Source organism: Carassius auratus, chromosome 11 (assembly GCF_003368295.1).
Source record: "Carassius auratus strain Wakin chromosome 11, ASM336829v1, whole genome shotgun sequence".
NCBI classification, from domain to species: Eukaryota; Metazoa; Chordata; class Actinopteri; order Cypriniformes; family Cyprinidae; genus Carassius; species Carassius auratus.
In genome coordinates, this window is record NC_039253.1 from 3,917,980 (window position 1) to 3,935,906 (window position 17,927).

Genomic DNA, 17,927 nt, shown 5'->3' on the forward strand with positions numbered 1-17,927 from the left:
CGCATCTTTTCATCTTCTAACGAGCTCGTGATTTAGCTTTTATGGTTAATGAGGCGATTAAAACACGTTTGAAATGTATTTGTGTGTAAAAAGAAGCCATTCCCAGCCTTTGTTTTGGGGTCAAAACAAAAAGACAGTCTATTCACATTCTGTTTGCATTTAAAACATTAGGAACTTAACATATTGCTGACCCTTTTTTTCAGGAGCATAAACTCATTTCTTTATTATGTTTTACAGAGCAGCTTGGCTTATATTTCTAGTGGGTGTTTATAAACTGGCACAAAGCCTATTTTTTGGTTATGTTGCTATAATTTCCTCGAAATGAGACAAGTATTAATAATTTTTCCTAAAGCGCTTTGTGGATTGGAAGCAATTATACCGGCATGTAACTAAAAATGCATGCCAGCAGTTTTCAATGACAACAACACATACACTGTCTTTACACACTCACAACATTGTGTTTGCCGCAAGGCAACAAGGTACCACATGATAAACAACCTGTCTGCAAGCAGCAGGTAAACTAAACTGTTTGGTTTTAACTTTAAAGAGGTCGCCTTATACAATTACTTTCATAAAGAATTTAGTATGACTATTTATAAATGTAATTCATAACTCTATGACTGGGGTTGTCACTTTTATTCTCTGGTGAATGTTTCTCAGGGTCAGATTATTATTGAAAGTCAATATATGAGTTCATATATAATATGAAAGCATGTTAACTTATGATCAGATAAGAATTGTAATATATATTATATTTGTTAATGACTTATTGATGAAATATATGAAAGTAGTTAGAGGCTCATCACAAATGTCTGCATCTTTAAAAGCACTCATAGCCCAGAAAGATGAATCATTGTGTGTTTTCTCTGTTATCTGTAGAGGCTTGTAGAAGCGGCAGAAGAAGCTCATCTCCAGCACGAGGAGAACCCTGACCTACAGGTGGGAGAGTTTGTACACTTGTACAGTATGCTTCGCAGTATTATACATGATGATTTCAGAACCATGGACAGTTCTTTGTTCAGAAACAAAGAAAAACCCAGTCATTCTAGTGCTCTGATGCCACTTTGTCAGAAATATCCAAACCCATCTAAAATTACATGCATATTCATTTTTTTAAATGCTCCTGTTGTAACGGATGTTTCATAGGGCATAATAGGAAATTGTATTGTGTTCTTTAGAATAGACTCTTAGGGGATGTTTTAACGGTAAAGCCCCTCACATTTCTTGCCGTAATCTTGTTGCCCTGCTTTATGCAGATTTCCTGTACATGACCTCCAGATAAGTTCTTGAAGGGAATTATATATATATATATATGTGTGTGTGTGTGTGTGTGTGTGTGTGTGTGTGTGTGTGTGTGTGTGTGTGTGTGTGTGTGCGTGTGTGTATGTGTGTGTTGGAAAGCCCTCCCCTCTCCGGTCGTCTCTGCACTCCGACTAAGATAAATGACTCCACATTGGCTGCGCTACTCAGGGACAAATGGAAAATTCACTGAAGCAAAATACGTTTAAAATAATGGTATCCCCCCTCAGTAATGAATTCATGGGCTCACTCTGTTATAAGTAGGAATACATTTCCAGTGATTCATACATGTTTTTTTATTCACATAACTAATTATAGTGAAAGAGTCAGATTGCAGCCTCTATATTTCAGTATGTGGTTTTTGAAACAGAAATCTTTTTGCTAAACAGAAAGATGCTTCTTTTAGAGCTTCAAACTCTTCAAACTCTTAAAATAAAAGTTTTGTTTTTACATAATATATGTATGTGTGTATATTATGTAAATATAAACACTCACCCACAGTATATATATTGAAAATATATACATGTATATATTTCTATTCTTATATTTGATGATATATATAAATATATTTAATATATAAACATAACATATTTTTCTTAAATATATAGATGCAGGTGTTTGTATTTATATATACATAATAAATATACGCAGTATACACACATATATCTTGTAAACAAAAACATTTGACAGTACTAATTGTAACACATTCAGTTATATTTATACACTCATTAATTTAATACACTTTCTCTCCTTTTTTTTAATTATGTCTAGGCCTCTGTCTATCTATCTATCTATCTATCTATCTATCTATCTATCTATCTATCTATCTATCTATCTATCTATCTATATATCTATCTATCTATCTATCTATCTATCTATCTATCTATATATATATATATATATATATATATATATATATATATATATATATATATATATATCCTAATAGTCCTAATAGCTCTTCAGTCAGTAGACCTAAAAAAATAAAAAAATATATATATATATATATATATATATATATAATAACAGGAATAAATAAAAGATTAAAAAAAGAAATAAATCAACTGCAAATACGTACCTGTAATAACAAAGTTTCTAAAGGTCTGGATGAAACGGTTCTGACCGTGACTCTCTGAATGAGGAGTTCTGACTCAGAACCCACTGAGACCAGGATTCAGTCGGGTGTGCAGCACCTGCTCCTGCTGTTTGTTGATAACCCTCAAAAGCTTGTCGCAGTGCTGTCAGAAATGCTGAGTGTGGAGCGTTTCTCCTCTCGACTCCGCTCCCACTCCGCCCCTCCAGGGGTGTATCACCGGAGCGCCCAGCCGTGGTATGAGCTGTCATTGCTGGGCTTTGTACTGATGCCCCCCTCCCCAACAGGAGCTATAGTCAAGTGCATACACACATACACACACCGCTTAATGGTAAAAGGTGTTACCAAGTACACTCACCTAACAGACAGATAGCCTCTTTTCACAGAATGACCTCTGGTTCAGTAAAGTGAGAGGTAGTTTAATCACACAGGGCCTCTGGACACAATCTAAATGTTCTTCGCCCGTTATCCTTTATAGTTCGACTGGGGCAACAGTGAGAAATGTTTGTGTGTCTATCTGTAAACTGAAATTTTTTATGGTTTATTTTTATTTATTTTTATCTCACAGAAGTGTTTGAATCTGTGCTCATATTTTACAAAGTCTGCATTCAAAAAGTCAGAAATTTCTATATGAACATTTTTGGTGAATCATCAGAGCCAAAGTTGATACTTACTCATTACCGATTTATGTGAAGTCCCTGATAGATTATATGTATTGATGTTTGTTTACTTACCATTTATGTCATCAAAAATATAGTAAAAACAGTAATATTATTACACTTGTAAAGATTTTTTTTTTTTTCTACGATGCAAAGCTGAATTTTTATCATAATTACTTCAGTCTTGAGCGTCACATGATCCTTCAGAATCATTCTCATATGCTGCTTTGCTGTTCAGTAAACATTCATTATTATTATTAATGCTGAAAACAGTTGTGCTGCTCTGAAATTTTGTATTTTTTTTTCTGGATTTATTACTAAAAATTCAAAAGAACAGCATATACAGTATATGAAATAGAAAACTTTTGTTGCATTTAAAAAAATATCTTAGTGACTACAAACTTTTAAATGTAAAAGTGTACTGTAATACAATAAAATGAATATAAATAATATTGCAAGCATTTTTCTTTTTTTCATTTGCATTTTCTTTTTTCCAGCCTGACACCTCTATATATATTTGTTTTGATCATTTTTTTCCAACAGTACGAGTATTTCAACGCAGTGCTCATAAATGAGGTGGATGAAGACGGGAACAGTGTGGAGCTGGGAGGAGAGTTTCTCCTGGAACCCAACGATCATTTTAATAACCTATCTGTCAACCTCAGCCTCAGCGTGGTGCAGGTGCCAACCAACATGTACAATAAAGGTAATGCATCCTGTTTTTACCTGGACGTACAGGATATGAGGTGTGATTCAACCAACATGACACGTTAATTGGTTGATGGAGGTAGAACACGCACAGTCCCAAAACTGGTTACTAGCCTTAGTAGCAGGATGAGAAATACATCAGTCCTTTCATGCTTTTAAGAGCCCTCTGAAAACTGAGAATTGGTAAAACATCTGATACAATGTAATGAAATGTTTTTGATTTATATGTTGCCTGCAAGAAGTGTATTTTGCCATCAGAATGGTTATAAGTGGAGGAAGATGCTTTGTGCAACAAAATGGAGCCGTTCCAAACTGCTTAGAGTTGTGATAAAAGATGTAGTGAGAAATCTTTTCTTCCATATTATGACATATATCCAAGTGAAATAGATTATCTAAGCAACACATTTAATAAATTAAAATAATAAAATAAAAACACATACATGAATGAATTGTTCACAGTAAAATCAATAACATGCATTTAAAAAATATGTTTTCATGAAAAGAAAATGTGCACTATTAGTCAAAAGATTTTTTAAATAAAATTAGAAAAAAATATTATGAAATAATATTATAATTTAAACTCTGTGTTTATTGTTATTTTAAGTAATATTTTTATACAAAATTAATTATTACTGGTGCTCAGTTTTTAATAATAGTTATTATTACTCATCAGTATTGAAAACATTTTTTTTCTGCTTAATATCTTGTGAAAACTGTGATGCTTTTTTTCAAGATTCTTTGGTGAATTAAAAAACAAAACAAAAAATGTGTTACATTAAAAACATCTACATTAAAAGTCACTTTTGATCAATTTAATGTCCTTGCTTTTTTTGCTTTTTTTTTACCCCATACTTTTTGGAGGTGTATCAATGTTCCTGTATCATAAAAATATTAATCAGCAAAAAATGTTTCCAAAAAAGTCCATGCTGTACAAGTAAGGGGACTAATGTGGCCATTTAAGGGTCCTGTATGCAGATTAACTGAGAAACAGAGAGTGTAACATGATTAACAGTTCAAAAGCTTTAAACGTGCCATTATATTTCTCAATAAAAAGCTCCTGGGTGTCCTAACAGAAACTGTCCCACGTTGCAGAATGAAAGATAGAGAGAGTGAAGTTAGTATGTCATAGAGCAGTGATAATTGCCGAGCACCTCAGGTCATTCTGAAGTTACTGATCCAAGAACGAACTCCTCAGTGTCATTGCAGCACTACGGGTCAATAACTACCTGGGGACGACGCAATGAACAAAGCCAAGGGCTCGATGCCCCAGTGAAGAGTGCGGTGAGAACAGAGTAATCACTCTTAAAGTAGCTGTTCGCTTTGTGATCTGTGGATGCCGCAGTGGCCGCTCACGCATGGTGGATGCGCCTCGTCCCTTTGTGTGCGCCCGTAATGGCCTTTCAATGGCTGCGCTTTGTGTGCTGGAGGACAAAGGAAAAGGGTTTTTTATGGAGTCAAGTTGGACTCGGAGCAGAAGGAGGGGTGGGACTGGATGAGGTGATTTAACCGCTCCGTTTTTGCCTTGTACGATGAATGAAAATAGGGTTAAAAGTCAAATTAGAACTACGATTTTACTACGATTGCAAATGATGCTTCAATTAAACTTTTATCTCACTCTTTCTCTCTCCATCCTTTTAGACCCTGACATAGTTAATGGAGTCTATTGGTCGGAAGCCTTGAATAAAGTTTTCGTGGATAACTTCAAAAGGGACCCGACTCTTATTTGGCAGTACTTTGGAAGCGCTAAAGGGTTTTTCAGACAATACCCAGGTGCGTAATGTTGCATTATGTCAGCGCAAGAATTGATGAAGATCAAACTGGCTGATTTCACTAATGTTTTAATTTTACAGACCATCAGAGAGGACATGAGAGAAAATTCATTCCATTAATCAAAGCCTGTGGCGGGCTAAATCACATCCTACATCTTATAGCATTATGCCAAATTTACATATATTCGTTATTTGTGCTAAACAGATGTGGTTAAAGAGCTGAACCGGCAGAGATGTGCCATCACTTTGATTTCTAACTAAAGAGTCTGCAGACTATAAAGCAATGAATTGAATGAACTTATTAAGAACAGTTCTGCGATATGGATTTGTGTGTGTGTGTGTGTGTGTGTGTGTGTGTGTGTGTGTGTGTGTATATTCTTTACATTATGTGTGTTCTCAGGTGTGAAATGGCATCCAGATGAACATGGTGTAATTGCTTTTGACTGCAGGAACAGAAAATGGTATGTACAACTTTCCTGCTTTGAATGATTGAAATGTTTTTTTTTTTTTTGCTTTTTATTTTGTTTTCTGGTGGTGAGTATGAGCAGTAAGTCTTTGTTTCATTTGAAAGAATAGAGTCCATTAAAACCAAACCTTTTAGTTTGTTTGCTAATACTTTACGTGTGAATTCATCTATTAGCAATCCTGTCCCGCTGCTTGATGTCTCAGGTATATCCAGGCGGCCACTTCTCCTAAAGATGTTGTGATTCTAGTGGATGTCAGTGGCAGTATGAAGGGTTTAAGACTGACTATAGCCAGACAGACGGTCGCTTCAATACTGGACACGCTCGGGGATGATGACTTCTTCAACATCATTGCAGTGAGTTCAACAGAGAACGCTCTCTCAAGCTTAGCCTTCTTCTTCTCCATTTGTTTTCATGAATGTAAACATCATTCCCAGTGCAGCTAAACCTCAAACCAAACCTGAATTATTAACAATAAATAAAGTAAAAATGACTCTAGAACAGTGGCTGTTCAGATGCAATGGAATTTGTTTAATATCCATAAGTGAAATAGTTAGTACCCTTTTAATATTTCATTTAATTTGAAACCCAATTTTCAAATAACCCTCACTCTGTCTAATATTTCTTGTGTTTCCAGTACAACCAAGAGGTCCATTATGTGGAGCCCTGTCTAAACGGCACTCTCGTTCAAGCTGACAGTACTAATAAGGATGTATGTATTTCTCTTATTAAACAATAGCACACACTTTCTGGCTATAATTACCTAATTTTCAGTGAAATTAGGACTCTTAAGCCATTCCACTTGTTCTTATTCATCAGCATTTTAAAGAGCACCTGGACAAGTTATTCGCCAAAGGAATCGGGCTCCTGGGCAATGCACTGGCTGAGGCTTTCACTATCTTAAATGAGGTGGGCAAAGATTACCAAAAGCGTGAGATTTCAGAGGTCCGGTATCATGACAGGTCTCCTTTCTGCTTCCGCAAAAGTGTGTGTGTGTTGTCTCACTGTTTCAGCCCCTCCTCGAGACACCTCTATCTTTCCCTGTGATTAATTGTGGTAATTGGCAGCACTGATTAATACGCCGATGAAAGAGAAAGCAATTGCAGACGAGATAGTGCTCAAAGTCGGTACGGTTGCACCCTTTATCTCTCTTTTCTCAGACCACTAGTCTCGCAAAAAAGAGCGAGGAGGGGAGAAACGCAGAGACAGAAAGGAGGATAGGGTTATATCTGTATTTGTCACATTCATTAGACCCAGTCCATTAATATGGTAATCACCAGAGTCCGGCCCCTTTAAAGGACCGCATACTGTGTTTGTGTCTGATTGGTTGAAAGTTTATAAAAAAAGAATGAAGTAGACGCAGCGGTGTTTGGCTTTTCGAATGACATCATGCACTGCACCGCAGTAAAGTTATTTGGTGGAAAAGACAATAGTAGAGAACCCAAAGCCTGATTATCATCATGTGACACTAAAGACTTGAGTAATGATGCTGAGAATTCAGCTTTGCCATCAAAGAAATATATTCAAATAGAAAACAGCTAATATATATATATATATATATATATATGTATGTATGTATGTATGTATGTATGTATGTATGTATATATATATATATATATATATATATATATATATATATATATATATATATATATATATATATATATATATATATATATATATATATAAAGTATTTATGCATTGTTTTTCATAAGTGCTGCCTTTCAAGAACATATTAACAAAACAAAAATATATGTAAAAATATTACCAAATACACTTTTTTTTCTTATTATTACAAATTTCTACCAGATGACTTTTGAACCTGACTGTACTTATAATCAAATATTATCTTTTTGTACATTATCTTGTTTGTTGTCTGCAAATTACAAAGATTCCATCAAAACATGCAGTAATTTGCAAATAATGTTGATGCTTTGTTGCCTGTACAGAAATCACACACATACTGTATGCAATTAATCATAACATAACTAAACAATCAAGTATTAGAAGGTTGTGCTGTTTTGTGTCCAAAGTTAAGCTACTGATACTGAAAAAAGGACAGTAATAAAATTTTCGGGCATTGCTACAGTATTGTAGCTAGTCACTTTTCATATTGACCAATCAGCATCCAGGATGTATCATACAGCATATACACAGTATCGTATATATAAATATCTTTTCATATGGTAATGTAGATGCAGAAACCATTTTGAAGACAATTTCCTGTTTGGTTGTGTTGTTAAGTTTTAGCTTTATGTGTTAGTGGATCTCTCTAAGGCTGATCGTTTTAGCTTACTCTGTCGAGCTGAATTCTCATTCTCATAATGAAAAGCCTCTCTCTCTCATGTCTCCTTATCGCTGCATCTCACTGTGCAGATTAATCAGACCGGCCGTGGAAGTTCATGTAGTCAGGCGATCATGCTGATAACAGATGGAGCCACTGAAATGTATGATGATGTTTTCGCCAAATATAACTGGCCCGAGCGCAAGGTAAGATTAAGAAAATGATAAAAAAGGAGGTTTTCGGCACATAACAAACACATTTTCAGTTTAAAAGCATCAAAATCATAAATGTGACCCTGGACCACAAAACCAGTCTTAAGTTGCTGGGGTGTATTTTTAGCAATAGCCAAAAAAATATAGATTTTCCTTATATTCCAAAAATCATTAGGATAATAAGTAAAGATCAGGTTCCATGAAGATATTTAGTAAATTTCCTACCGTAAATATATTAAAACATGTTTTGTTTTGTTTTTTGTTAGTAATATGCATAGCTAAGAATTCATATGGACAAATTCAAAGGTGATTTTCTCAGTATTTAGATTTTTTTGCACCCTCAGATTCCAGATTTTCAAATAGTTGTATCTTGGCCAAATATTGTCATATCCTAATAAACCATACATCAATGGAAATATTAGTTATTTAGTTTTCATATGATGTATACATCTCAATTTCTAGAAATTTACACTTACAAGGGCCACATATATGTATCATTAATTCTTACTTGAGATACATTATAAACTACAGCATTATTTCTTTCAAGAATATGGGTTCATTTCCTACCTAAGTGCAACATGTTTTCTTTTACGTTATGGAATTAGTTTTGATTGCTTTTTAACCCCGGCTCAAGTGTAAAATTCCCTTTTGAGAGCGTTTTGACGTTTTGAAGAATTGTGTTTGGCTCCTGCGGTGTTTGTCTGAAAAACTGTGTTAATGTATATTAAATTGCTTACAGCACCAGCTTAGTTGAGACGCTCTCCAAACATGAGAGAAAGTGTTGAATAAACTGATTTGGAGGGTTTGTTCATATATCTGCCCTTGGCGTTGCTGAATCAGTCACCCGATTGACCCTGTGAACCAGTGTTTGCCGACTACGGCACAGTTTGCGCTACCAGACGTGTTCATAAAGCATTCGGCATTCAGGTGAACAAGCAAACATTTCTGGCCTGTATTGGTTGTGTGTGTAAGAGTCTCATGTCCTAATCGGTAGGGAATAAATGCATTTTTACACCTGCAGAAGGTTTGTTTGTGTGTGTGTGTGTGTGTGTGTGTGTGTGTGTGAGAGAGAATTGTTACTGGCCCACTGTGGTGTAACAGCTCAGTATTGGTTTGAATAAAAAACCATTTATACATGGGAGACAGGAGCAATGTACTGAGAAATGGAGGTATGGAGAATGAAAAGAGGAAGGGAGAAAAATGAAATGATAGCACAGAGAACAAACATCAAGAGGAATGGTTGTGTTTTCACAGCCTTATCTTGAGAGCACCTTCATGTGCACCAATTAATAAATAAAATGTAGAAACATTCAAGGATGTACATTATGGACAAGATCTATTAAACATCTATTAAATAAGAATAGTTTTTGTTTTCTGTACTCAGATCTTTGGTTGTTGAATTTGAATGCAGGGTCTCTAGTAGATATTTAAAACTGAATCTTAAAACATATGGTAAACAATTTTCCTAGCTAGTTTGTTACGCCAGTTGTGTAATTAAGAAAATGTGCCAAGGCAGTTGTTTTCCAATGAATAATCAAGTAATCCGGATTTACCCTGACGTTGGGAAATTGCATTGTGGGAAACAAGAAGATTCTTTTGTATAAATTTCCATTTGCATTTCCAACAGCATTCTCTGCTGCTGTTTTCCACATGGAAAAACAAAGACAAACAGAGGAATGAAAAGTAACAGACCAACATTATTGCATTAATATTTGTGTGTACGAATTCAACATATTTGAAACTGTAGCATGCCAAGATAAAAGCTTCTCATGTGTAAAAGAGTTTACACTGTAAGAGTTAAGATACTCTTTTCTTTTTCCCAGGTTCGTATATTCCCCTACTTGATTGGCCGTGAATCTGCCTTCGCTGATAACCTAAAATGGATGGCATGTGCCAATAAAGGTTTGTGATTTTTTTTAGGATGCCAATGATCTTCCAAATGACAAGCTGAATTTGATTTACATTCCATTAACAATTTTTTGCTGATTAGTTGATGAATTATCCTGACTGGCTTTTGTTGGTCATGGAAGTTAAACCCAGCGCTGTGGCTTTATTGATGTGAAGGCTGGAGGAAATCACGCAGGTGTTGAGAGCTTGATAGGAGTGTGACGGAAACTGGCTCAACTCTCAGAGCTGACATGCAGAGGTCAAGGGTCAACTGAGCCTAAATCACTCTTCCTGTCAGCTTGGCTCCCATGGCTGCACAGCGTTGATCACTCCCATGTGCCCAGGCCACGGATGACTGGCTGCGGGATGAGGAACGCACACACACGCACACACACACACCATGCTGAGAGTTTCTAGCTGTGCACCTGGAGCCTCTGCAGTAGTACACAAACATTTTCAACACTGCATCTGATAATCAGCCAGTATATTATCATTATAACTGAAATAATTTAAAGTTGATTATATATATATATATATATATATATATATATATATATATATATATATATATATATATATATATATATATATATATATATATATGTATATATAGGCTATATATCATCTTTATATAGTTCAAATTTTGTGTCATCAGTCCACAGAATATTTGCCTAAAAGTCTTAGGGATATTTTTTTGGCAACTGTGAGATGGACCTTTGTGTTCTTTTTGGTCAGCAATGGCTTTTGCCTTGTAACTCTCCCATGGATGCTGTTTTTGCCCAGTCTCTTTCTTATTGTTGAATCATGATCACTGACCTTAACTGAGGCAAGTGAGGCCTGCAGTTCTTTAGATGTTGTTTTGGGCTCTTTTATGACCTCCTGGATGAGTTGTCGCTCTTGGAGTAATTTTGGTAGGCCGGACACTCCTGGGAAGGGACACCAGTGTTTACAAGTTTTCTCCATTTGTGGATAATGGCTCTGACCATGGTTCGCTGGAGTCCCAAAGCCTTAGAAATGGCTTTATAACCCCTTCCAGACTGATACATGTCAACTATTTTGTTTCTCATCTGTTCTTGAATTTCTTTAGATCGCGGCATGAGGTGTTGCTCTTTAAGCTTACTTCACTTTATCATACAGTTTCTATTTAAGTGATTTCTTGATTCAGCGGGTCTGGCAGTAATCAGGCCTGGGTGTGTCTAGTGAAATTTAAATATGCACAAATATATATATATATATATATATATATATATATATATATATATATATATATATATATATATATATATATATATATATATATATATATATATATATATTTATATATATTTAAAAAAATGGGAAGGGGGCAAAAACCTTTTTAGGGCACTGTATATATATAAGGTCAATCTGCAGTGTTGCTGTGTTGTGTGTTGTGAAGGTTACTTTAGTCAGATCTCCACGCTGGCTGACGTTCAGGAGAACGTGATGCGGTATTTGCATGTGATGAGCAGACCTAAAGTTATCGACCATGAACATGACACAGTGTGGACTGAAGCCTATGTGGACAGCGCAGTAAGTATAAATAATCACATTGTATTGTGTGTGTAGCATCCTTATCCTTTACAGAAACGTACAATGTGAGCCATAGTTTCTGCAAAAAATATGGTTGTTACTTAAATAAGATACCATACTTTTAGTAACAAATCACCACATGAATCAAAAATAAATAAACAAAATAACACTAAAGAAACTTCTTACAATGTTATATTATTTTATTATTTCTTTACAGCACCAACAGCTGTAGTAACTATGGTATTTTAGCAGAAATCAATGTCACTATGGTACATTTTTGTAAGGGGTTTGTCTAAAACATCCTAAGTATTTTCTCTAAGTCTATGTGTTTTCTACAATCATTCACCTTCATAAAATGCAACTCAGTCCTCATTAGTAGCTCCGTTAACTCCCTGAAGGTCTCATCAAGACACTCTTCCATTCAGTGAGCACCACGAGAAGCAGATCAGGTCACACACCGTGCAGTGTGTCTCTTGTATGTGTGTAGACATGAGCACATGTCAATGACACGTATTATTTTTCTCCCTGTGTCCCTATAGCTCGCACAGGCACACAAGGTAACAGTCGTAACCGGTGTCTCTGTGGCTCTGTTCCTAAATCTAGCAAGCTGCCTATGGAGGCAGCATTTTAAGGGCGCACACAACATGTACCTGTAGGCTGTTCCTCCTAAGATAGCTAATAACAGCCAAATTTCGATGGCAGCACGTAGTGAACCAGGCAATCCCAGGATTCACTGCAACAAGTTTAAAGGGGGAAAAAACTTATTATAGATAGACTTTAAGAAAAAAGTTATAAAGTTGGCACTGGGGCAGTACTCTTTTATAAGGTACAGCTTTTTGCCTTATTTACGCCTAGAAGGTGCATATTACCTTAAACCTGTCAGTATTATTACAATTTATAGCAACTGTTTTAATATAGTTTAAAATGTTATTTATTTGTGTGATTCAAAGCAAAATTTTCATTTTAATATGCTAATTTGCTGCTCAAGAAAATTTTTTTCATTATTATTATTATCAGCGGTTAATATATATATATAAAATAAAAAAAGCTTTTATTCAACAAGTTCACTTTAGGTGATAAAAAAACTGACAAAAATTATATATATATAAAACAGTTACATAAAACTGTAATAATATTTCGAACAATATTACTGTTTTAACCATGCATAAAAGCATAAGAGACTTATTTCAAAACATTTAAACATCCATAATCAATCATAATCAATATTATTACAAAGATGTTCAATTAGCTTTGAAAGAGTACCGACTCGGTGACAGCTTTGTACCTTTCTTCTGAGTGTATAAAGACTGTATGTACGTATATAGTTAATTCACTACTGAAAAATTTAACAAAAATAGTTCGGTAATTAAAATTTGATTATTTTATCCAATAATTGTTGTATATTTATTCTTATTAGAGGTTTGTTCTTGAACTTTTAAGCACTACTTGCATGACATATGAAACAGAATGTTCTAAATCATTCAACTAGTTAGAATGCTGCCTATGTAGACTGTAGTCAGCAAGGCAGCTGATTAGGTTTTGGAACAGAGCCTGTTTGTGTCCATTCTGTCACTGGTGTCTTGCAGCATTTCCTCATTGTAATTTGCTTTCAGCATTCCGTTTCTGGAATCTGAAACGTTTTATTAGTTCTTGAACGTGGATGTGGTGCAAAGTGCTACAGGGAAGTACAGAAAGCAGGCAGTGAGATTGATAGATTAGAGCCAGAGAGGGCGAGATGTGGTCAGAGATAGGGTTTGGCTTCACTCTGCTGGGTATGTCGAGAACTGCAACACCGACCGCTGTGCCATTCTATTCCTGATAAGAGTGACTCATACACACATACACACACAAATGCAAGTGTTTACACCCACCCGATGTCTTTGACGCCCTCCTCTCTCTCTCTCTCTCTCTCACACACACACACACACACACACACAGGCATAGGCGTAGGGTGTTGGGAATTGTTCTCCGGAGTGTGTGTTGCTGTATCTTGGCCACTGAGACACTCCATTCATCATTTTGTGGATCATTTATCTCCTAAAGCCGTAATAAAACTGACATTGGAGCAGAGGGGGTGAAAGAGGCAGAGACTGGGAGAAAGAGAGAAGTGAAGAGGGGGAAGGAGAGGAACGAGGAAGGTTAATTCACAGATTTCAAATTGGCTCCTGCAGGATACACCTCTAGTGTTCTGCACGAAGCCAACCAGACTGAACAAATGTTGGATCGAACTCAAAGTGAGGGTTTTTTTTTTTTTTTTTTGGAGCTCTCAAGTCTGAGACTGAATAAGAGAGAATTTAAACCCCTCTTCAGTGGGATATTGTTGCTGCCTATCTGATAGTCTTAAAAGACTATATTGTTATAAACAAACAAATAAATAAATGAGTCTCACAGGTTTGGAATGACATGAGGGTGAGTAAATGATGACAGAATTAGATTTTTTGTGCGAACTATCTCTTTAAAATTTTAAGATAGTCGTTCTGGTTTGGTATTTATTTACTGGAATGGTATTTTTACAACATTCCTTTTTGTTTTCTTTCTCTTTTCCTCAAACACAAACAGCTGCATTCAAAAATCCTCTCAAGGGCCACTGTAAAACATGCATAATGGACACACACACATAAGGGTGAGGTGAGGGAATAGCAGACCTAGTTTCAGCGAGCTCATGTGTTAAATCATGTCAGCCCTCATCATGCCCACAGCTGAGCTTACAGATCAGCTACAGAGATGAACCATCTTCACCAGATCACCCTTCACTTGTCTACACCTCGACCACAGCCATTAATCAAAACGTTGGTTTGAATATTTCATGTCGCATACTTCCTTGATCTGAAGGCTGGTAGGACAACACAATGCAAGCGTATGAACCGGCCCTGGCGATTAATGTCCATCAAAAGTCTTTATTGAATGTGTTTTTTTCTCAGATGTTCATGGAAATTTAAATCTGAAAGTCTTCTGTTGATCTGTCAGCAGCTTGGAGAGAATAAAGGCCCAAACCCAATAACCACAGTCGCCATGCCTGTGTTTAGCACCAAGAATGAAACGGTGAGGAGTGTGTGTGTGTGTGTGTGTGTGTGTGTGTGTGTGTGTGTGTGTCAGAACTAAACACATAAATGGAAAAGCACATAGATAAAGTATTAATATTAATACTGTAAAAAGTATATTCTAAAGCATATATATAGTTAGGTTTCCTTATAAAACTATTAATATCAATATTAACACTAGTTTCATTTTTACATTTTAATAATTCATCTTAATTAATAATTATTAATATTAATGTAGATTCTAAAATGCGTTTTTAGTTTCCATGTTGAACTACTGTAATAGTATATTCGACTATAATAACAATATTAGTGTTATTATAATAAAACTATAATAACAATAATAATTGTGATTAATATCAGTATTAATACACATTTTAATTTTGACGTTGATAGTATTAATAATTAATATCAAGTAAATATGACTATCAATATTAATGTATTTTCTTATATGTATATTCTACAAAGATTCCATATGGAACTATAATAACAATATTAATACTGATATTAATTAATAATTAAACAACTGTCAATATGAATGTGTTTGTGTGTGTGTGTATATATATTTATATATATGACATGAATAGTTATATTTTCCATATGGAATATAGTATATATAGACTAATCATTTAAACCTGTTGAACTGAGATCTCTGTGAAATGATTAATTAAAAAGGTTTGACTCAAAATAATTCTTTATTCACAAATCTGTACTTCTGTCATTAAAGGCTTTTTAGATTTCAGGATTTAAAGTCACACTTTTAGAGGGCTTTTGAAGGATGATTGTTTTATAACTGCAATAAAAAAGTTTTTTTTATCTCTTTTTTCCATTAATTTCTGTTTAATTTCTTAATCAAACTCATCTGAACACTCTCATTAATAGTACACTATAATATGAATAGTGTTTCATATACTAAATGAGTTTCAATGATAGTTAATATCCACCAAATAAAAACTTCAAATGACTTTTTAATCTCCCCATCTGTTTTCAAATCTGTGAGTCTGTTATTTGTACCAGTGTCGATCCAAAAATGAATGTGCACACTCATGTATGAATACGCATATGTGTGAAAATACTGTGATTTCACCGCAAGTGTCCCTCCACAGAAAAACCAAGGCATCCTGCTAGGAGTCGTAGGCACTGACATCCCCATTCAGGAGTTAATGAAAACCATCCCGAAACACAAGGTAGGCTGTTACCAAATAAACAGCCAGGATTTCAAAATCCATTTTAATCTGTTCGATTTTATGCTCTCTGTATCTTAAAGCGGGCAGGAGTGTATTGAGGCTATCATTTTTTAAATCTTTATCTTCTTTTCTCCAGCTAGGAATACATGGATATGCATTTGCCATTACCAATAACGGATATATCCTGACACATCCCGACCTGAGGCCCCTGGTAAGGACTGATGCCATTTGGGCCCGTTTCCAGCCTTATATTAGGATTATGATTTCAAATAGAATAAATATAAATAGCTCAAATATGATATAGTCAGCTAAATCCACACCCCGACAAGCTGGCTCAGGTAAAATCTACCCACACATGCAGTGTGTGCTTGTGAAAGCGCTGGTGGGACGCTGAAGTGCATCATGGGAGATGTAGTTTTTGTAATCCCAACCCTTTTCCTCTGATATATTGCATGCAGGAATAAAAGCCCATTCATGTGCCTGCCAGGGCTGATCAGAGCACTGAGGTAACTCACCCTTCACAGGGACACCCCTCACCTCGCTCTCAGTCACCATGCGTGACTGCGTGTGCGTGCGTCTCTGTGTGTCATGAACGTGTTGGTGTTCTCGTTGTAATGTGGCTCCAGTGCTGCTGTGTTTTAGTTTGTGTTTGCGTAGCGGTGGTGTGCATCAGTCAAGGCTTCTGAGTGTGTGTATTTACAGACCACACTGACTCTGTGTTGCTCAACGGGCACAATGTCGTTGGATGTGCTTTATGCTAAAATGTGTATTATTAGTGTAAGTAGCATTGAACTGGACTGGATTCAATTTTGACACAAAGTAACATTATTATTCAACTTTTTTAGATATTTTTAGGCTGTGTTCCAAACCTTAGTGAGCTGAACATCTAGATGAATTTTCAAGGCATTATAGGCAAATTCTAAGTAGATATAGATATAAAATTGTTTCGAACAGTAGAGAGCATTATGCTGGATTTTAACAGTATTGGACATCATATGTGGTATGTATCCTGCATGGATATCCCAGAATGCAGTGCAACAAGGGAAGTTTTTACAGAAATGTATTTAAAGTATATTTTATTCACTGAACTGTATATAAAGAAAATAGGTCAGTCTAATTATTAAATATTAACTAATATTTTTGTTCTTTGCAATATTGTTATCATTAACTATAATATTTGTAAAAGTTTTGTTAGTTAAACTTAACTAAACTAAAATGAATAAAAAAGTCATTTAAATAAAATGATACAAAATAATAATAAAGTTAAAAAGAAATGAAAAAATGCAAAATACATAAATAAACAAACAAATAATAATTATTACCTAAAATTAAAATGAAATCTGAAAATGTATATTTATTTACCTATAAGATATAAGATTATTATATATAAGATATATATATATGGTCACAAACCCTTGCATTTTTCATTACAATGCACTTTTCCCATTGAATAAAAAAAAAAATTAGAAATGTTGCCTTGCCAAGTAATTGGAATAAAATAAGTTGTTTTTCAGTGGCTTCTCGTGTGCTCCATATGAAGAACACTTATTAGCATGGCACATGTGAGTAACCGTTACGTTTACATTTTACATTTACTCATTTAGCAGATGCTTTTGTCAAAAGCAACTTACAGTTGGGGAATACATCAAGCGAATCACCTTAAAGAGGCAAATAGATACAGGAAGTGCTCATCATACCAAGTTTCAAGCATTGTTCAAATAAAGTGTAAGCTAGACAGAGAAAGTTGAAATATATATATATTTATTTATATTTTAG

General features: G+C 35.0%; 1 protein-coding gene across 4 annotated transcripts in view; it reads left to right on the plus strand.

Annotated features, from left to right (window-relative positions):
• Positions 1-17,927, plus strand: part of cacna2d3 (calcium channel, voltage dependent, alpha2/delta subunit 3) — a 42,636-nt gene that overhangs the window by 8,101 nt on the left and 16,608 nt on the right. The window contains exons 4-17 of one of the 4 annotated variants that reach the window (XM_026275013.1): positions 880-939; positions 3,595-3,757; positions 5,398-5,529; positions 5,929-5,989; positions 6,198-6,348; positions 6,630-6,704; positions 6,812-6,901; positions 8,369-8,482; positions 10,312-10,390; positions 11,793-11,926; positions 12,466-12,483; positions 14,894-14,968; positions 16,071-16,151; positions 16,288-16,362. In XM_026275013.1, coding sequence (XP_026130798.1) covers positions 880-939; positions 3,595-3,757; positions 5,398-5,529; positions 5,929-5,989; positions 6,198-6,348; positions 6,630-6,704; positions 6,812-6,901; positions 8,369-8,482; positions 10,312-10,390; positions 11,793-11,926; positions 12,466-12,483; positions 14,894-14,968; positions 16,071-16,151; positions 16,288-16,362 — 1,308 coding nt within the window. The remainder of the gene's footprint in view (positions 1-879; positions 940-3,594; positions 3,758-5,397; positions 5,530-5,928; positions 5,990-6,197; positions 6,349-6,629; positions 6,705-6,811; positions 6,902-8,368; positions 8,483-10,311; positions 10,391-11,792; positions 11,927-12,465; positions 12,484-14,893; positions 14,969-16,070; positions 16,152-16,287; positions 16,363-17,927) is intronic. The other 3 variants (XM_026275014.1, XM_026275017.1, XM_026275016.1) reach the window with 3 other exon arrangements.